General features: G+C 41.0%; 2 protein-coding genes across 2 annotated transcripts; both read right to left on the bottom strand.

Annotated features, from left to right (window-relative positions):
- Positions 1-8,257: 8,257 nt before the first annotated feature.
- LOC104091979 (uncharacterized) lies at positions 8,258-10,468 on the bottom strand. Its single transcript, XM_009597432.4, has 2 exons — positions 9,591-10,468; positions 8,258-9,250 (listed from the first exon to the last, which is right to left on the bottom strand). The coding sequence occupies exons 1-2, from the start codon at positions 10,214-10,216 to the stop codon at positions 8,542-8,544; spliced, it is 1,335 nt and encodes a 444-aa protein (XP_009595727.1). The 5' UTR covers positions 10,217-10,468; the 3' UTR covers positions 8,258-8,541.
- Positions 10,469-15,694: 5,226 nt separating this feature from the next.
- On the bottom strand, positions 15,695-21,296 carry LOC138910352 (uncharacterized). Its single transcript, XM_070201583.1, has 7 exons — positions 20,759-21,296; positions 20,269-20,560; positions 18,815-18,894; positions 18,525-18,667; positions 18,134-18,440; positions 17,801-17,884; positions 15,695-15,741 (listed from the first exon to the last, which is right to left on the bottom strand). The coding sequence occupies exons 1-7, from the start codon at positions 21,294-21,296 to the stop codon at positions 15,695-15,697; spliced, it is 1,491 nt and encodes a 496-aa protein (XP_070057684.1).
- Positions 21,297-22,624: the final 1,328 nt, after the last annotated feature.

Below are 22,624 nucleotides of genomic sequence, written 5' to 3'. Positions count from 1 at the left end.
GTAGGCTTTTTGAGTTAGTGATTGTTTCGAACTCGAACTCAGATAGCCTTTAGGCTTTAATTTGAGTGAGTGATTGTTTCGAACTCGAACTCAGAATATGTTAGCCAGTAGGCTTTTTATGACCGAGTGAGTGATTGTTTCGAACTCGAACTCAGATAGCCTTTCGGCTTTAATTTGAGTGACTGATTGTTTCGAACTCGAACTCAGAATATTTTAGCCCGTAGGCTTTTTATGACCGAATGAGTGATTGTTTCGAACTCAAACTTAGATAGCCTTTAGGGAGTAATTTGAGTGAGTGATTGTTTCGAACTCGAACTCAGAATATCTTAGCCCGTAGGCTTTTGATGATCACTATCAAAAATCCCTTTGATGGTGGTTGGCCTTTAAGCCTGTTTGAATCATGAAGCAGGAAAATCTTTTCAAAGTATGAGATATCTGAAAAAGCAGTTCTCCTTTATAAGTCATTACACATGTGTTTGTATCTTGAGCGAAACTACGTGGGCATGGTTCGTTTTGACCATTTGGCCCTTACACCTTTCTCTATCGAGACCCTGTTTGTCATGAATTTGATATGGTGCAACTTTCTTGTTCCGAACTTGATTTATTCGCTTGGTAGCCCCCTAGTATCCGAGGTTGATTATGAAGGAGCTTCGGATACTGTTGATTTGTCCCTGGGTAGCACATAGTTGTTGTCTCATTAAAAATCTTTTCGGAAAAACTCATTTGGGATAAAAGCCGAACTTGAGGGAAAAAGAGTACAACACGTTCTTTAAAACCAGAGGTCTTGATGTTTTTCATCGAATTCCTGCAATAAGTTAGTGTCGAATGTAAGTATGTAGATGATAGAGGAGAAAATCATACCTTAACAGTAATATCGTTTGAGAAGTGATGTGTTCCAATTTTTTGGTAACGGTTTTCCATCCATTGCTGCAAGTTTATAAGACCCTTTCCCGACTATATCGAGGACTTGATAGGGTCCTTCCCAATTTGGGCCGAGCTTCCCTTCATTAGGATCTCGAGTGTTAACGGTGACCTTTCTTAGGACTAAGTCCCCGGCCTTGAAATGGCGGAGGTTAGTTCTTCTATCGTAGTACCTTTCGATTCGTTGTTTTTGTGCAGCCATTCGAACCAGTGCCGCCTCTCATTTTTCATCTAATAATTTGAGGCTTGTATTCATTGCCTCGCAGTTCGATTCTTCCGATGTATATCCGAATCTTACGCTTGGTTCCCCGACTTCGATCGGAATTAGAGCTTCGGATCCATACACTAGGGAAAATGGGGTTGCTCCTGTACTGGATTTAGATATTGTCCGATATGCCCAAAGCACTTCGGGCAAAATTTCCTCTCCACTTTCCTTTAGCTTCGTTCAATCTTTTCTTTATGTTTTGGATGATAATCTTGTTCGTCGATTCGGCCTGTCCATTCCCGCTAGGATGATATGGTGTAGACAGTATTCTTTTTATTTTATGGTCTTCGAGGAATTTCGTCACTCTACCGCCGATAAACTGTCTACCGTTGTAGCATGTTATTTCTGTTGGTATCCCAAATCGACACACGATGTGGTCCTAGATAAAATCTATAACCTCTTTTTCTCTCACCTTTTTTGAACTCCTGTGCTTCAACCCATTTAGAGAAATAGTCAGTCATAAACAGAATAAATTTAGCTTTACCTGGGGCCAATGGTAGGGGGCCGACGATAGCCATTCCCCATTTCATGAATGGCCATGGAGAAATGAACGAATGAAGCTGCTCTCTGGGTTGGTGGATCATCGGTGCAAACCTTTGACATTTATCACATTTTCGAACGAACTCCTTAGTGTCCTTCTCCATGCTATCCCAGTAGTACCCTGCTCTGATGATTTTGTGAATTAACGGTTCGGCGCCGGAGTGGTTTCCACAAATGCCTTCATGAACCTCTCGTAAAACATAATCGGTGTCTCCTGGTCCCAAATATACCGCCAGTGGTCCGTCAAACGTCCTTCTGTATAATGTTCCATCTTCAACCAGTGTGAATCAAGCAACCTTGGTTCGTAGAACCCTCGATTCGTTAGGGTTCGATGGAAGTTTTCTGTTATTTAAATATTCAATATAATTATTTCTCCAATCCCAGGTTAAGCTCGTGGAATATATTTCTACATGTCCATCCTCAATTACAGATTTCGAGAGTTGAACGACAGTCCCCGAGTCGATCTTATCTTCCTCGACCGACGACCCCAAATTTGCGAGTGTGTCGGCCTCACAGTTTTGTTCTCGAGGCACATGCTGTAGGGTCCATTCTTTGAAACGGTGTAGAGTTACTTGTAATTTGTCCAAATACCTTTGCATCCTATCTTCTCGAACCTCGAAAGTTTTGTTTACTTGGTTCACCACTAGTAAAGAGTCACATTTGGCTTCAATGATTTCTGCTCCTAGGCTTTTAGCTAGCTCGAGACCTGCAATCATGGCCTCGTACTCGGCCTCATTGTTAGTTAATCTAGTATTTTTGATGGGTTGTCTAATAATGCCACCTGTGGGAGGTTTTAGGACAATGCTAAGCCCGGACCCCTTCACATTTGAATCACCATCTGTGTAGAGGGTCCAAACCCCCGACGACGTACCCGATTTTAACAAGAATTCATTTTCAACTTCGGGTACGAGGGTTGGTGTGAAATCGGCAATGAAGTCCGCTAAAATTTGGGACTTAATGGCCGTATGAGGCTGATATTCGATATCATACCCACTGAGTTCGATGGCCCATTTGGCCAATCAACCCGATAGTTCGGGCTTGTGCAAAATATTGCGAAGTGGGTAAGTGATCAAAACGCATATGGGGTGACATTGAAAGTACGGTTTTAACTTTCTAGAGGCGCTTATTAGTGCAAATGCTAATTTCTCTAAGTGAGGGTGTCTAGCCTCTGCTTCCCCTAAGGTCTGACTTACATAATAAACAGGAAATTGTGTACCTTGCTCTTCTTGAATTAGGACGCCACTTAGCGTGATTTCCGATACCGCCAAGTATAAGTACAACTTCTCATATGTCCTCGGAGTGTGAAGTAGTGGCAGGCTCGATAGGTACCGCTTCAATTTTTCTAGTACCTGTTGGCATTCCGGGGTCCAGGCGAAATCGTTCTTCATTTTGAGTAGGGAGAAGAATTTGTGGCTTCGATCTGATGACCTCGAAATGAATCAGCCTAAGGCAGCTATCTGCCCGGTCAGCCTTTGCACTTCTTTCACGCTATCCACGACGATGATGTCTTTGATGGCCTTAATTTTGTGGGGTTGATCTCGATTCCCCGATTCGATACCATGAAACCAAGGAACTTGCCCGATCCAACCCTGAAAGCACATTTCTCGGGGTTGAGCTTCATGTTGTATTTTCTTAAGATCTTGAACGTTTCCTGCAAATTAGTCAAATGGTCTTCTGCTCGCAGGGACTTAACTAGCATGTCATCAATGTAAACTTCCATTGACTTACCTATTTGTTCTTCGAACATTTTATTCACTAGGCGTTGGTAAGTAGCTCCTGCATTTTTTTAGCCCGAATGGCATTACATTATAGCAATAGGTTCCGTACTTAGTGATAAATGAAGTTTTTTCCTAGTCCCCCGGGTTCATTCGAATTTGATTGTACCCGGAGTAGGTGTTGAGAAAAGTAAGGTTCTCGTGGCCGGCTGTGGCATCGATCATGCGATCGATGCTAGGCAGTGAAAAAGAATCTTTGGGGCGTGCTTTGTTTAGATCTTTATAATCTATGCACATTCTAAGTTTGTTCCCCTTTTTAGGGACTACAACTATGTTGGCTAACCACTCGGGATTTTTTACCTCCCGAATTGATCCTATTTTGAGAAGTTTAGTTACCTCATCCTTTACAAATGCGTGTTTTACCTCGGACTGTGGTCTTCTTTTTTGCTTTACCGGTTTGAACCTAGGGTCCAAGCTCAGCTGGTGTGTCATTATCGACAGTGGAGTCCCTGCCATGTCTAAATGGGACCAAGAAAAACAGTCTATGTTATCAATAAGAAATCGAATGAGTTTTTCCCTGAGTTCGAGGGTCAATCTCGTTCCCAGGTATACCCTTTTCTCGGGCAGATATTCGATTAATATGACCTGCTCCAGTTCTTCGATCGTAGATTTGGTAGCGTTGGAGTCGTCGGGGATGATGAAAGCTCGAGGTGTCAGAAACTCTTCCTCGTTATCCTTTATTTCCTGTTCCACTGGTTCGATCGAGACTGGTGGCTGTGATTGCTATTTGGTTTCTCGTCTATCTTTAGTGCTCGATCTTTCAGAGATCAATAGCGTTGGCATCGGTGTTACCTCATCAACCGCAAACATTTCCTTCGTAGCATGTTGCTCCCCGTATACTGTTTTCACACCGTCCGACGTAGGATATTTCATTACTTGGTGGAGGGTCGAAGGCACTGCCTTCATATTGTGGATCCAAGGTCTTCCGAGTATTGCATTGTATCTCATATCCCCTTCCATTATGTGGAATTTGGTATTTTGGATGGTTCCGGCTACATTCACTGGTAGAGTAATCTCCCCTTTAGTCGTTTTACTGGCCATATTGAAACCGTTCAAGACCCTAGCTACAAGCATGACTTGATTCTGCAAACCGAGCTACTCCACCACCCAAGATCGGATGATATTCGCAGAGCTACCTGGATCTACTAAAATATGCTTAACTTGGGCTTTATTTAATATGATAGAAATTACCAGAGCGTTGTTGTGAGGTTGAGAGATGCCCTTGGCTACTTCAATTCCAAATGATAAAGTGCCCTCGGGTACATAACCTCGAGTTCGTTTTTCCCCTGTGGCTGGTATCTTGCCGTACTTGAGCACGGGTTCCTGAGGAGTATCGACCCTACCGATGATCATATGGATGGTATGCACAGGTTCCTCTTGTTTATCCTTTTTGCTGGCGTCCCTTTCTCTGAAGTGATTCATGGCTCGGTCGCTGAGGAACTCTCGAAGGTGGTCCTCATCGAATAGGCGGGCTACCTCTTCTCTTAATTTTCTACAATCCTCGGTCCTGTGGCCATGCGTGCCATGATACTTGCACATCGAATTCGGGTTTCTTTGGGAAGGGTCAGTTTGCATGGGTCTGGGCCACCTAGTATCTTTGATTCTTCCGATCGCCGATACAATGCCCGATGTGTCGACACTGAAATTTTACTCCGATAGCCGGGGTGCCTCTATGGGATCGCCATATTTATCGAAGCCACTCTTGCTCATAAGCCCCCGGGAATTTTGTCTTCGATCACTCCTTCGATTGTTCTGAGCGGAGTTGTGCGCCGAGCCATTGTTCATTCGATCTGTGATGTACGGTTGATATCGGTCTCTATTCGACCTTCGTTCTCTATCGATATCCCTTTGTTTTTTTATAGCTGCCCTGTTTTGGTGCATGGATCCGGAAGGAGCTCCCAACTGGTCGTCTTCGACCCTGATTTTTGACTAATATCGGTTGTGCACATCTGCCCAAGTCATTGTTGGATACTCGATCAAATTTTGCTTCAGCCGACGTGATGCTATTGAACTTTACTCATTCAACCCTTGGGTGAAATATTGGACGGCCCAGTCGTCTGTGACCGGTGGCAATTCCATGCGTTCCATTTGAAATCGGGACATGAACTCCCTTAGCATTTCATTACCGCTTTGCTTTACTTTGAAGAGGTCCAATTTCCTTGTTGCAACCTTTATGGCACCAGCATGCGCCTTTACAAACGAGTCTGCTAACATGGTAAAAGAATCGATGGAATTTGGGTGGCAAATTATGATACCAAATCATCGCTCCCTTCTAGAGGGTCTCTCCGAATTTCTTTAATAACACGAATTCGATCTCGTCGTCTTCCAGATCGTTACCCTTGATGGCACATGTGTAAGAGGTGACTTGTTCGTACCATTATATTTGGGAGTTTCGGACATACGAAAATTTTTGGGGATTAGTTTTGGGGCTGCACTCGAGGAAACAGGCTTTTGGATGAATTTCTTCGAATCTAACCCTTTTATCATTGGTGGAGCTCCCGGGGATCTAATCGACCCTGGAATTATATGTTTCTACTTTTTTATCGTTGGCTTCGACTCGCTTTGTGAGTTCCTCGAGCAATTTTGTAATTTCGGGAGTAGTCCCCGATTCTTGCTCGTTTCACTTCACTATGGCTGGCTCCGTTCTGTGGGTGATTTCCTGAAGCGGATCGGGCTCCGGCTTGCTTTGTACCTGAGTTTAGCTCTGCAACTGAGCTATCGCTATTTGCTGAGCTTGTAACATCTCGAAGATCATCCGTAAGTTGACTCTGATCTCCTCCACGTTATGGGTGTCTCAAGCTACGGATCGAGTACCGCCCTGAATGCTTTTTTCCGGTTCGGAACGTTAGTTCGCCTCAAGAGCCACTTGTGAATTGACGTCTAGTGGTACTTCGACTCGAGCTTTAGTGACATCGTTAAGTGGCCTTCCGGCCCTGGGTATCAAGTTGTTGGTTTCATCCTGAAGGCTGGCTTCATGGTCGATAGGTAAAGCCATGAATCGAGGGTTTGCCATTGCTGATTCGGAGTTGTAAACTGGTGCGTATTGCGGATTTGTATCAAACAACCACTGTTATCCTTAGCCCCACGGTGGGCGCCAAACTGTTTACCTGGAAAATCGGATATAGTTGAATTTATAAGTAGTTCTAAGGATATGTGATATAGCCTGACATAAATTGTATGTAGAAGTAGAAATATTTGGATTCTTGGCTATAGAAATGAGATATAAATTATTGAACTAGAAGAGTGAGTATGTTGAGTCAAAAAGCTTAAGAGATTTATTCTTCAATAAATAGAAGCAGTCTGTTCTTGCCCTCTCCCCCCTCCTTTCAAAGATTCCCCCCCTATAATAGGGGGATGTTACTTTATTTATAATAATAAAAAATATATAGTGGAGAAACCATGATGAATTATCTCTTCCTCGATTCCTGCCAAGATTCTCCGCCCTAGTGCGGTTGCAACGGTTCCTGTTTGCGAGCTCGATACTGGCTCGAGCTTGGTATTGGATCGAGCCCTCGGCCTTGAGTTCGAGTTCGACATTCGGGGTGAGTGTCAATCGGTCGGTGCATCTGCGACAATCTTCTTCTTGCCTTGCGATTTGATTTGGTCATGGGCTCGATAATGATATCGAGCCGATTCCTCGATCGGGCTTGGAGCTCGAGGCTTGTATGTACTATCCTCGGAACTCGTCTCGAGCTCTCACTTCGGTCGCTTACCATTCGAGCTCGAACAAACGTACGGAGATTGAAATCTATTTGGACCGTATACAACTAGCTTCTCAAATGATTTGACCGATCTTGCTTAAATCGAGAGGGAAAAAATCCAATGCACCATACAATTGATGAATTCAGATTAAAATTTTATAAAAGTTTAACTGGTCAAATATAAATTATAGTTCCTTCCATGTTCAATTTGACTGGCTTGGCAAGCCAGGCTGTTTATTTAATTTCCAAATCCACACATTAACATTACAATATTGGCGTATCTTTAGGTCCCCACCACCTCAGAGTTACCCACACAGGCTAGAACGGCACAAACCATTTGGCCTTCTGGCACTCTGCTGCAGCTGCTATATACACCCATTGTATAGGTAAGGTAAGGTCCCCCACCCCTGCCTACTAACTCATTTTAAAAATATAGGATTCCTCTCAAATCTGCGATATCCAAATATTCCCACCCTACCTTGTTAAATCTATGTTCAAATATCACATATTTCATTTTTTATTTTCCTTTCAAGTTCCGCCATTATTACTTTGGTCATTAGTATAGCTGGCAAATCCCCACCCATTGTCACCAAACCAAAAATTTCCATATTCAAACCACATTACAGCTATCTCCCACAACCCACATTTAGCACTTTAATAGTAGTAGTCTCAAAGCCACTTAATAAGTAAGTTTTAATGTACCTAACTCCAGTTTTCAACCCTTGCGTGCACGCACATTCCCCTCAAATCCGCTACACATCAAAATCAAATCCTATTCCCTAATATCTCATTGTTAGGGTAGTTCAAACTAATTAATCACGTTATATCTTTAATCAGCTGAAGTACATATTTCCATTTGAATACAAAAGAATGGGTAAATTTCAATAGCACCTCCATCATTTTGCAACTACTAGTAGTATTAAGTTTGCGAAATACAAACCACCAGAAAGTAGACTAAACACTATCGTAATACTTGCAAATGAAGAATAGAGTAGAAAGAGGCATGAGTTCTACTAGAGGTTGAGGAAATACATTGACTGTTTAGGCAAATCGAATTAAGATAACCACCGTTGACATTGACAACTTGAAATGGTGAAAAAGTTTACAAGAGCAAAACACCAAGTTAAGAAAAAACAGCAAAATGCCCTGCCAGTCAAATCCCCCACTCTCTCTGTACATATTGAAGAAGTAGCCTAATGTTCGTTAGTAGTACTAACAATCAGCCAAATTTTTTTAACTAGTGATGACCGACGAAATCTAAAACCCATCGCCATCATTTTACCACTCACAAAAAAAGCAGTAAAAAAAGAAATAAAACAACGGAATGAAAAAAGACTAGTCAGGAGAGTAAATCCTGAGAAGGGCATAATTCTTTGCGAAGCTTTTGAGAGAAAAGCCTGCAAGCATCAATGCTGAGATCAACGGCAGCTGACAAAGCCACGTATGCCGCTGCATCCTCCGTGCAATTCACGTGCTGCACACTAACTTCCACCGTGGGTTTACTGCATTCACCTTCCACGCTAGCCGACATCACAAACCCTCGGTACATGCAATATGGCCACAGTCCGTACCCAAAGTCACCACTACCTCTAGGACTACACGCCGGTGACGTGGAGTTACCAGGTGTCAATTTCCCATTGGTTGAAACGCTGGTTCCGAGGTCTATCACGAATTTTCCGGCTTTACTACAGCTCAGTGTGGACTCGGCTAATACTATTCCAGTTGCGGCTGAGTCAGGGATAAGCTCAAACCGGTAGCCAAGGCTGTCTGCTGAACCACGTTCACGCCAGGCCTCGAGCCTGCCCCATGGTTTCCAAGTTCCGTCACCTGGCCGGAGAATTAGCCATGAGCCAGGGTTGGACCGGCTTACCCTGTCTGAACCGGGAGAAGCAACAAATGGTGTAACCATTGACGCAGCTGCAACTGGTGAACCGGAGAGATCGTGGACCGTGATTGACCAACCCTTTCGCTCCTTCCCTGGTCGCTCCCTTTCACTTCCGAACGAACTCAACCAATTTCGAGAACTACTATGCTCCAACGGTAAAGACCTGCACAATGCAGTTCCAATTTCGTTAAAATTTATGGGAAAAAAAATCATTTTTCTAAATTTAAACAAAAAGAGAGAGAAGCTGTTCAAGGCGTAATGGAAAAGGGAGAAAATCATTTCTAATTACTGACATTGGAAGCAACTTTTTTCACTTTAGTTAGGATTCGTAAACCTAACTTTCCCGTACAATTTGAACATTCTTTTGCACTTGAATACTGAAAAATTCAAATATTTTATGCGGCAAATGTAGTGTGAACCTAATTGTGTAAGTCAAGTCTGTCGGTATCAGAACTAAAGTGCAGGAAAGATTGAAAAAATATATATTAAGTATCGAAACCAACCTGGACCTCTGATTGCGGTCGCCGGTGGTTCGAAAACTGAACTTGCATGTGAAAACCGGTTGACGAATGGTTCCTTGAATTTGAAACACTTGAGGACTGCATTCCGGTTCTCCGTCGAACTGAAACACGAATCTCGGGTCGGGTTCCGCCTTAACACTCAAATGAAATTGCGCACTTGAATTCTTTGCTTCTTTTCCGATAACTATCCAGCCATTATGGAACAATACTGACCTAGACTCCGTTCCCGCAAGATCCAAAGGCACGTCAACCTTCCCTAGCAACCTCCCGGAGTTCACACCACAGGTCGACCCTCGCCGGCCTGTGTAGATTGAGATTTTCAGGAACAACTTCCCACCGCCGAAGAGAGACTTTGCAACGAGCTTCTCGAGATCGCACTTGTTAAGGTGAAAACTCGCTGCGTGGCTTTGTACCTGAGCGTCCGGAAATTGACTCTCCGGAAAAATGCACGGCACAACTGCCGTCTGTAGAGGAAAATTCTTCAGCTTGATTTTACAATAGCACGGCGACGACGACGGGTGCACGACGGAATGAGCCGGCTTTGAAGCAACCGGAACTTTTAACGCCAAATTACACACACTGAGTCGCACAAAAGGACACGGATCCATTGCGGTTTGTTCCCTTCGGGTCAAACCAAAAAATCCAAACTCAAAACTCTCAGTTTTGTAAAGCTAAACGAAGTTGAAGAATTAAGTGAAGCGTAGGTTTAAGAGAAAAACTACTGTGTGCCGGAGTGGAGAAGAAATTGTAATAGAGTCCATAGAAATTTGTGCACAGAGAAGATATAACCCCTGGAATTGGCTCCACTAAAAAATACTAGGTTCATCTTTTGGAAGAAGAGGAACTCTAAAATAAGCCCCTTTTTGGTAATATAAAAATAGAAAAAGAAAAAACACTGTTTATTAAATAATTATTTAATCTATTTGTTCATTTAATATATTTATTGTACGGAGAGGAGTGGGGTTTTAGCTGCTAAATAGAAGCTCTGTTCGTGGGGTTGGATTACAGCTGTGTACAGCCTGGCTTTGATTTTATGCCAGCAGGAGTTCGGCTCCATCTGTTTCGTTTAATGACCAGATTACCCTTGTGCCTACCAATTAAATTACCTTTATATCCTTAGTTGGTTGTGGTTGGGTCCCACGTGATGATCTCTCAACAGTTTGAGGCAAGGGGGAAGATGTTATGCATGGTCTCTTTTTGGCTTACTTTTTTCTGACACGTGGCATGACAGGATTGCAATTTGGCTTCGTGCTAAGTTTCTGATTAAAATAACGTCAGCATGAAGCAATATCATAGTTGTATTCTTTGTATAGTTAAGTTATAATCTAAACTCTTTTAGAAATTACTTAAAAATAATACGTAGACTAAGTTTGGCGGATTTAATTATTTTAAGCAGAAAAGTCAGCAAGTAGGATTAGTGGTATCCATTTATGCAGTTAGCTAATCATGTTTGAGGGATGTCTATGAATGAGTCGTCAAAAAATAATTCACCAACTTAAATGTCAATGATAATAATACAAGGGATTGCAAAAAAATTATGCCCCTATTTGTTTGTTAATTGCGATTTTGTCGTTAGGCGTGTTATTATCAATACTTGACTGCTTGTTATCTTATCAGGAAATAATATAATCTTAGGCTGAAAACTTATAGCCAGTTTGGCCAAGTTTTTTTTGGGTCAAAAATATATATATATTTTTTTTGCCAAAAGTACTTTTGACAACAAAAATTAAGGTGTTTGGCCAAATATTTAAAAGAAAAAAAAATATTTTTGAGGAGAAGCAGAAATAATTTTAAGAAGTAGAAAAATATAGTTTTTCTTCAAAAGCACTTTTATGAGAAACACTTTTGAGAAAAAAACACTAAGAATCAATTTTCAAAAGCTTGGTCAAACACTAATTACTGCTGTGCTTTTCAAATTAATTAGCCAAACACAAACTGATTCTCACCAAAAGTATATTTTTGAAAAATACTTTTGAAAAAAATATTTCTCAAAATAAGTATATTTTAGAAGTTTGGCCAAACATACTATTAGCCGGGAAGAAATATTTGCAATTGCAAACTCACTTAACTTCGTACTTGTCCTTTTTACCATTAAGGGGTGCGATAGAATGATTGGGATCCTTGCATTTTTAACTCAAAATCTTTGGTACAAATCTTATAGATTAAAAAGAAAATTAGAGCATTTTACTTCTTTAGTATGAATTTACTTGGTGCGAATTTAGATTAATCGGATGAATACTAGATGATCTAAACCAAAAAAAGAATACTTCATTGCTTTCAATTATTTTCAAATAAACAATATTGGATATGAAAATTTGACGCGAAAAAGACAAACCACTAATTGCCAACTACAGCTAGATCTAACCAACTCTTTTTACTGGGATATAAGAAGTTTTGGGCTGGTTGCTCTGCTCCAGGACGATTAGCAAGAAGTTGGTCAAGAACAGGCCAACCCATTAATCATGATCCAGATAAGTGGGGTTGCAAGAAATCACGGGCTATAAATTGGATAGACTTTGCATAAACTCACAAGTCTAATAGTATATGCAATTGACCTATGAAACGTACTATATGTTTGTTCTTTTATGTATAACAATCACCAAGTTGTGTTTTGTATGATGCACTGTTTTTTAAATAACTTTTTTGTTGTTGTTTGATTGTCTGTAGAAGAAATGAAATTGTTTTGAGACCAAGTGAAGGAACAATTTCACCTTTTAAAAATCAAGTCATTATCGCCCCAACATGTAACATTATTGTCAATATGTTATACTTAACTTTTAAGAGAGCCGTATTATAGTGCATTATCTTGCATATTCCTCTAATTTCCTATAACAACTTTTATATCCGTATAACATCAGAGAGTGCTTTCGAAAGCAGTTTTGTTAACTATGATAATCAGTTGAAAACATTACCAAGTACACCCAACCCGTTTAGTAGTTGTGTCCGTGATCTATCTTCATAATTCTTAAGGATTCGTCGTAATTAGGCTGTAGTCATTTCCTTTTGCCTGAGCTTTTCCTAAACTTATGTTCTCACGACCTTTCCTCATCAACAATTTTTCAGCTCGCTGCCCTAGCTTCGTGGTAAGGATACAACTTAAAGAACAACTTATTCAAATATTCATTCATAGTGGCTAGGCGGACCGATAAAGTGGCTAGGCGGACAAAGGGCTTATGCGAAAGAGAGCATTGCTTTCCGAGAAGATAGTTCACTTTCCTACAATCCGTGCTCTAGCTCTTGACTCATACGACACTAACATTGGATAAGTTAGTTTAGTTTCTTTTTTCTCAAGGCAATAGCCTTTAATGTCGATACCAATTAGATTAATCTACCAATATACCTATTTGGTGATGTTTACGCAGAGGCGGATGCACATGGGAGGGGGTGGGTTCACGTGAACCCATCCTCCTCTCCGTAAATCATATATAGTACCAATGAATTTCAGCTCAACTACTTAAATTAGCACGGGTGAACCCAAGCTCAAGTGATTATTTTAGTGCATTTTTAAAGAGGCGCACCTTCTATCTTTCAGTTAGGAGTTTGGTCCTATACACTTTCTTCTTTTAAAATTATATTTTAATTAACAAATAGGTTAAATCCTCATGCCCCTATCGTTTTTTCTAATTAAACACTCTATTTTTGTTTCTTTTTTTTTTCCTTTTTTATTGGTTAAATTTTTTTTCCTTCTCTTTCTTTAGTCTTTATTTTGATTTTGAAATTGCTAAACCAAAAAATACATCTCTCAGACATCCTCTCGGAAACTCGGGTCTTTGGAGATCATGGTGCACTCATGCTCTTGAAATCTTGAATACGCCTATGCGTTTACGGTTTTCTCCATAGTACACTATAATTTCTACCTTTTCCCCATTATATTTTCTCAAGAATTTTGTTCCGTGGAATTATATTTTTTATTTTTAAAAATTTGTATTGTGAAGCTTAGTCCACTAATGAGCGAAAGTTAGAAGAAGGAAAGACTTTTGAGAAAACTATCCTCTATAGTCCTCAAAATTTTAATAACCCATATTTTTTCTCACTTATACGAAATGGTCCTTCGGCCCAAATATATTATATCTAATAGCCCGAAATGTCTATTTTGTATATTTTTTGTATAGTGACAGTCTATTTTGTATAATGACAGTCTATTTAGTATATATTTAGTATAGTGACAGTCTATTTTGTTTATAATTTATATAATGTCAATCTAGTATATATAAATTGTATAGTGACAGTCTATTGTATATAAATTGTATAGTGACGGTCTATTTTGATATATTTTTTGTATAGTGAGAGTCTATTTAGTATACACATTGCATAAAATTTGTATATAGAATGTATCGTTTATCTTGCAATGTATCCATAATATATCATTAATATATCCCGAGCGCTTTTGTGTATCCAAAATGTATAGGATATTCTACAATGTATAAATTTAGTATATATAAAGTGTATTGTGCATTTTACTATATAGTGATATAGTAAAATGTACATATGAAAGATTTTCTAGAATTTAATATTGTGTTAAAAATTACAATGATGATAGTTATTGACAATTTATATCTATTATATAGATTTTATTTGAATGTATATTTGCGTTCTTTGTACATAAAGAGATATTTGATTTAAAGAGTGAAGAACATATTACTGTGTATTAAATAAATAAATAAATAAATCTAGAACATATCTTTCTAGATATTGGGCACCCTCCTATTCTATCAATTTTATATACGCAATTCACAGTTTCCCAATTTGAAATATTAATACCTACATAAGGTGGTATTATAATCACCATTCCTTCTATATAGAAGTAAAGGGCAAGAAAATTATAATAAAATATTTTCTTAAAGAAACCAATTGATATATATATATATATATATATATATAAGATTGTAACAGGTACAGACGAGTCTACTACTTGAGCAATAGTTAGTTTTTGGTGTATAAAATATGTAAATTCAGGCTTCGGCTAGTAGCTAGTGGCTGTTAAATTTATTTCTGACTAGTGGTTGTTAAAAGTTTGGCCCGAGAGGCCAACAATGATAAAAGCTCAAGACTTTTGGTACGACTGAAACCTTACACCTTACACCTAAGTGATATAAGGTGGAGTCTCAACACTCAACCACTTGAATGCAACTCAAATACTTCTTTTGAGACTACTATTAATAAGTTGAAAGTTGAAATTATAGTAAATAATTCACAAATCTTTAAATAGAATTACAATAACACGCATGTAAGAATGAACTAACGTTTCAGTTATTGAGATTAATAGTATGTTTGACCAAACTTCAAAAATCAGCTTATTCTGAGAAATGCTTTTTTTTCAAAAGTACTTTTTGGTGAGAAGCAATTCATGTTTGGCTTGTTAATTGAAAAGCACTTCTGAGCAGCAACTAGTGTTGACCAAGCTTTTAAAAAGTGTTTCTAAGTGTATTTTTCTCAAAAGTATTTTTCAAAAAAGTGCTTTTAGGAAAAAACTACTTTTTTCTGCTTCTCCAAAATTGCTTTTGCTTCTACTCAGAAGTACTTTTTTTTCTTCTAAAAGTTTGGCCAAACACTTAAACTTTGAAGAAGAAGAAAAAAAGTATTTTTGGCTACGGAGAAGCTTGGCCAAACATGCTATAAGAAAAGGGAAGATCCTTCAGACTGATTTGGGCCCGAAACAAATGAAGATCAACCCAGTCTCTTTGTCACGACCCAACTCCATGTCAAGCCGTGATGGCGTCCAGCACCATTGCTGGACAAGCCAACAGTGAACAACTTAGTGATTTTCCATTCTTTTTCTTTTGTTTATTAAGAAATTCCAACATTTAGCTTTACTTATATTTAAAGCATCTAATAAATAAAGGATTTTTAAGGCAAACAACGGAAACATCTAAAAGCAGTTATAACTATCGAATTACAACCCAAAAATTAAAGTCTACTAATACGTGCCAATATCTGGTGTCACAAGTGTGTAGGCAACTAGTAGAATATACAAAAGATGACTATCCTACTGTCTGAAACAGAATAGACAGATAAAATAAAAGATAAACTATGGCATGCTGCTGAACGGCTCAGAAGGGCAGCTCACCGTGAAGTCTCGGTCAAAATCAGGTATACGCGCCGGGCAAGTAACTAGATGCACCAGCCTCAGATCCTGTACAGTTAAATACAGAAGCATAGTATGAGTACATAAATAATATGTACACAGTAAGTATCCCGCCTAACCTCGAAGAAGTAGTGACGAGGGGTCGACTTGACACTTACTAGGCCAATAATAATGTAATTTAAAGCATTATACTAAGCATGAATAGCATGAATGATACTGTCAGTTCAACAACAGGAAGAGATAAGTCTTTCTTTTATAATTAGAATTTAAATTTCAGTAATACCATTTAGCAACTTACATTTCAAGGCATTTAAACAGAATAAACCAGGAAAAATTTCCAAATAATTAGCATGCGCAATTATGGCGAGGTCGTACGGCCCGATCCAATAAATATTTAAACTGTGCACTGCCGAGGGTCGAACGGTGCGAACCATAGATACATCTATTTTTTCTGCTCGCAATCATACATGCAACGCGGTCAAACATAAATTTAAGGAGTTACTCCGCTGGCGAATCATACATGCGACGCGATTACACAAAGAATCTCATAAATTTTTATAGTACTCTCCCATTCTTTTCAAAATACGACATTCAAATGAAAACTTTAAAGATCCCATTATTTTTTTCTCAATTCCAAATTCCTTTTGAAACATTTAATAAGTACACTCCATTATGCCCTTCTCAAGGCAAACAATATACATAAAGCAATAATTATATCAACAAGGCATGGTGTAAGCCTAAGACTACCCGAACATAACATGAATAGTAGCTACGTACGGACTCCCGTCACTCCGTGCGTACGTAGCTCCCACCTCCCTCTACAAACATCAACACATATTCATTTAGTTTACCTATGGGGTAATTTCCCTCTTATAAGGTTAGAAATGAGACGTACCTCGTCTCAAAGCCTACTTCCCAATTCAAGAACGAGCTCAAGTCTCCAAATTTGATGCCAAACGACTCGAAGCTAGTCAAATATTACATAAACTAATCAATCTATGCTCAAAGGTTCATAATTCTACCATTTAAGTGATTACCCAACTTAAATTGCAAGATTCCAAAAATTCACCCCAGGCTCACATGCTCGGATTTGCGAAAATTTTTTAAAAAAGTTGTTACCCATAACCTTAAGAACATAAAAATATGATTTTTACTAAATTCCATAACGAATTTCGTGGTTAAATCCCTTTTTTAACAAAAACCTAGATTTTCATCTAAACCCGAAATGTTCACTAATTTACATGTTATAATCTATCCATATACCATGTATTTAACTCACATTTGATAGGAATTACTTACCTCAACTAGTTGATGGAAATTCCCTCTCTAACCAGCTCCAAAATCGCCCCCAAGAAGAGTAAGAAGTGAGCAAAAGTGCTAAGGGTCCGATTTAAAACACACTGCCCTACAACGACTTCCGCACCTGCGGTTAAATTGACGCACATGCGGCTCCCCTTCTGTGGACAACTCGCGCAGGTGCGGACCAAAGCCAGGCTACCTCATATCTCTTCTGCACCCAGGTGATCGGACCTGCGGCCACGCATCAGCAACAAACGACGCGCATCTGCGACACTACCCGCTCCTGCGACACTACCCGCTCTCAGCATGTCCTCCAATATCTGAATTGTCCGCTCTGACTGCCTGTCAGTCTGCGTATGAAACACAGTGCTGAGCTCTACACGGGTCCCCAACTCACTCTGTACGGCTCTCCAGAATTGTGAAGTGAAATGAGGGCCTCTATCTGATATGATGGAAACAGGTACACCGTGCAACCAAACTATCTCCCTAATATAAATCTGGGCCAATTTCTCTGAAGTATAGGTAGTCACAACCGGAATGAAGTGTGCCGACTTGGTCAATCTGTCGACAATGACCCAAACTGCATCAAACTTCCGCAAGGTCCACGACAATCCAACTACAAAGTCCATAGTGATGCGATCCCATTTTCACTCAGGTATAGCCATCTGCTGAAGTAGGCCACCTGGCCTTTGGTGCTCATACTTGACCTGCTGGAAATTTAGACACCTAGCTACATACTACAATATGTCTTTCTTCATCCGCCACCACCAATAATGTTATCTCAGGTCGCGATACATCTTCGTAGCACCTGGATGAATAGAATACCGAGAACTGTGTGCCTCCTCTAGGATCCTCTCCCTCAAGCCATCGACATCAGGAACATATAGACGACCTGGAGTCGCAGAACACCATCCTCACCAATAGAAACGTTTTTGGTGCCACCCTGAAGTACCGTCTCTCTAAGAACTGCCAAGTGCGGATCATCAAATTGTCGGGCCTTGATCTGCCCCAATAGTGAAGACTGAGCAACAACACATGCTAGAACCCGGCTGGGCTCTGAAATATCCAACCTCACAAGTCGCCAGGGACTGAATGTCCAAAGCTAGTGGCCTCTCCTCCGCCGAAATAAATGCCAAGCTACCCATGCTCTCTGCCTTCCTGCTTAAAGCATCCACGACCACATGTGCCTTGCCCGAATGATAAAGAATGGTGATTCCATAATCCTTCAGTAACTCGAGCCATCTACACAACCTCAAATTGAGATCCCTTTGCTTGAACAAATGTTGCAAGCTATGACGATCAATATAAACCTCACATGGTACCCCATACAGAAAATACCTCAATATCTTAAGAGCAAGAATAATTGCGGCTAACTCCAGATCATGCACAGGGTAATTCTTCTCATGAATCTTCAGTTGACGCGAAGCATATGCAATAACTCGCCCCTCCTATATCAACACACAACCCATGCCAACACGTGAAACGTCGCAATATACCGTATATATCCCCAAGCCGGAAGGCAACACTAGAACCGGTGTTGTAGTCAAAGATGTCTTAAGCTTCTGGATGATCGCCTCACAAACATCGGACCAACGGAATGGAGCACCCTTTTGGGTCAATCTAGTCAAAGGTGCTGCAATGGATGAAAAGCCCTCCACAAATCGGCGATAATAGCCTGCTAACCCCAAGAAACTCCTGATCTCAGTCGCTGAAGTAGGACGAGTCCAACTCTAAACTGCCTCAATCTTCTTGGGATCCGCTTTAATACCCTCTCTTGATACAACATGCCCCAAGAATACCACGGACTCTAACCAAAACTCACATTTGGAGAATTTAGCATATAGCTCCTGCTCTAGCAATGTCTGAAGTACCACTCTCAAATGTTGCTCGTGCTCCCCCAGGCTACACGAGTAAATTAGGATGTCATCAGTGAAGACAATAACAAAGGAATCAATACATTAAATCCATGAATGCTGTTGGGGCATTAGTCAAACTGAATGATATCACTAGAAACTCATAGTGACCATATCTGGTACGAAAAGTAGTCTTCGGAACATATGAGTCCCGAATCTTCAACTGATGGTACCCCGACCTCAAGTCGATCTTAGAAAATACCCTAGCACCCTGCAACTAGTCAAATAAATCATCGATACGCGGCATCGGGTACTTGTTCTTGATGGTAACCTTGTTCAACTGGCGGTAATCAATGCACATCCGCATAGTCCCATCTTTCTTCTTCACAAATAATACGGGTGCACCCCCAAGGCGATACATTTGGTCTCACAAACCCCTTTGCTAACAACTCCTCAAGTTGTTCCTTCAACTCTTTTAATTTTTTCAGAGCCATACGGTATGGTGGGATAGATACAGGCTGGGTGCCTGGAGCCAAATCAATACGGAAGTCAATATCACGATCTAGCGGCATGCCTGGAAGGTCAGAAGGAAACACATCGGCGAACTCCCGTACTACTAGCACTGAATCAATTGTCGGAGACTTTGCGGTGGTGTCCCGAACATAAGCTAGATAAGCCAAACAACCCTTCTCGACCATATGTCGAGCCTTCAGAAAAGAGATGCCTCGACTAGCTGTAACCGAGGAACCCTTCCACTCCAATCTCGGTAATTTTGGCATCGCTAAGGTAATAGTCTTGGCATAAAAATCAAGTATAGTGTGGTATGGGGATAACCAGTCCATGCCCCGGATGACCTCAAAGTCGATCATATCAAGTAGCAGAAGGTCCGCCCTAGTCTCATAACAACGGAATGTGACCATACAGGACCGATAGATCCGATCCACAACTACAGAATCGCCCACAGGAGTGGACACATAAATAGGAGTACCCCAAGAACTCACAAGGAACATCCAGGAAATGAGCAAACAGAGATGATACATATGAATAGGTAGATCCTGGATCAAATAACACCGAAGCATCCCTACCACAGACATAAATAATACATGTGATCACGGCATCTGAGGCCACTACATCTGATCTGGCTTAAAACGCATAGAATCTAGCTGGCGCGCCACCTGACTGGCCCCCGCCTGCCTGACCTCCACCTCTAGGACGGCCTCTACCCGCCTGCCCTTCGCCTCTAGGCGGCCGGACGGCTGGTGCGGCTGCTGGAGCTAAAATCATGGGCTGCTGACCCTACTTTGCTACCTTTCCTCGAAGCCTGGGGCAGGATCACTTTATGTGACCCGGATCTCCACACTCATAACAACCTCTCGGTATCATAGACTGCTGCCCCGAAGTGTGACCCTGATAGCCTGAATACCTACTAGAAGAACCCTGAATAGCTGGTGGGCGGTATGAACTCTCTGGCATGTCATTGAAATAAGCACTGGAAGAACCCTGATGAACTGGTGGGCGATAAGAACTCTCTGGCATAGCACTAAAATAGGGTTGCGTCGGAGCACACCGAGGAGGTAGTGGTGCTGAATATGTGGGCCTACTAGGCTGACCCCTCCCGATCTGACCTCTGCCCCTAGCCGGGGCACCTCTAAACTCTCCAGAGAAACGGGCCCTCTTATCCTGCTGCATCTGCTCTCTACCCCTCTGGCGGTAGCCTTAAATCCTCCGAGCAATCTTCACTACTAGTTGATAACCAGTACCCATCTCAACCTCGCGGGCCATACTAGCCCGAATATGGGGGTGCAACCCCGCAACAAATCTCTGCACTCTCTCTGCATCCGTAGGAAGTATCATAAGTGCATGGCGAGACAACTCAGAAAACCTCGCCTCATAATCAGTCACTGACATCTGACCCTGCTCAAGCTGCTCAAACTGATACTGCAACTCTTCCCTCTCGAAGGGTGGAATATACCTATCCAGGAAAAATTGTGTGAACTGGCTCCAAGTTTTGGGAGGAGAATATGCTGGTCTGCCAACAAAATAAGACTGCCACCATCTACGGGCCGTGCCCTCCAGCTGGAAAATAGTGAAGTCGACCCTATGAGACTCCAATATCCTCATGTTGTGTAGTCTGTCCCTGCACCTATCAATGAAATCCTGGGCATCCTCATGACGCTCGCCCCTGAAGACAGGAGAGTGTAACCTAGTCCATCTGTCCAATAATTTCTGCGGATCGCCGTCCGCATTCAGTCTAGGCTCAGGTGTAGCTGCCGTAACTGACTGGGCTCCGCCCACGGGTAGTGCACCCGGGGTCTGATATACCGCAGCTGCGTGGCCAGGAGCCTGAGCAGTAGGGGTCTGTGCTCCCCTTCCCGCCTGAGATGTGGCTGGATCCGCTAGAAATAAACCAGCCTGAGTCATGGTGTCCATGAACCGCATCATACGGCCCATTGTCGCCCCCTCTTTCTCGTGAAATCGGGTTTTGACATTGATAACTCTTTTAAAAGGAAGGGTTATTAAAAGAGAGATTCGCCACCTAACGGATTAAGGTGCGTCGGGGCACCTATTTGCAAATGACTCAGGTTTACTAGTTGCATCACCAAAGATTGGGTAAGGGCTCAAATTACCTTGAGGAGAAGGTATTAGGCACTCCTCGAGGTCCACAACGGTGGGTCTCGGACGAACTCAAATCATGTGAATTAGTCTAAGAGAAAAGAAATAATTTGGACAAGGAAAGAACTATTTTAATAGGAATGTGGGGGGGAGGGGAGGGGGTCCTAAGTTTTTAAGCATAAAGGATCACCCTGTGCAATATAAATAATACTTCGTAACTCCCTCAAGACGGGGTGTTACTCATATTATTCAGCGGGCATAGACTATCATCTCCTGCTACCCGATTACTATCTTTAAGTTGTTTACCTAAAGCGCTCTACTTGATTCTAAGTCGTACCCTATGCATGCACTACCCGTCCCATGCCTATAGTCCATGAGGCATTTGGACCTCTATTTCAAGGTAGTTCTAGACCTTAACTTAGGTTGCTCAAAAGGAGAAAACTAGGCGACATACAAAAAACAGTTAGGACTTTCAAATAGAAACAAGTATGGGTTCAAGTTACCCTCCACATTTAGACATCAAATGCACGCCAAACTGATTAGCATTAACATATTTTATTAATTGCAAAATCCTATAGGCAGGATATCTATGTGATATTGACGAACGAGCAGACAGTCATATACAAAGTCAATTTCTTAATGCGATTATTAGGACTTACAAAGTTTGCCTACTGATTTTAGCATGATACAATTAAGCCTACCAGCATGGTATGTAGGTGTTTTGTGCGATAGTAAATAGTGGCAGGTCACATAAACAAACCTAGAATTATTTGTTTTAATCCTATAAGCATGTTTTCTAATGAAGGTAACAACATAGAAAACAGGCATAAATAAAAATTAAACAGATTCAGGCATACATTCTATAACTTGATCTAGTTTGAATCCTATAGGAATAATTTCTATAATCTGAACAGTTTTGAATCCTATAAACATGATTTCTACAATCTGAATAGTTTTTGAATCCTATAGACATGATTTCTATAATATGGACGAAACAGTATGCAAGCAGAAATTTACACACACATCGGACCATATCATTTCTATAGGCATGGTTTGTAATGGAACATAATTGAGCCAAACATTGAGCCTATGGACATGGTTGCTAACACATAAGGACTGAACACAATAAGACACTTTAGAAGCATGATTTCTAACATATAACATCC

Source organism: Nicotiana tomentosiformis, chromosome 4 (genome assembly GCF_000390325.3).
Source record: "Nicotiana tomentosiformis chromosome 4, ASM39032v3, whole genome shotgun sequence".
NCBI lineage: Eukaryota > Viridiplantae > Streptophyta > Magnoliopsida > Solanales > Solanaceae > Nicotiana > Nicotiana tomentosiformis.
This window is presented reverse-complemented; position numbering and strand designations above follow the sequence as displayed.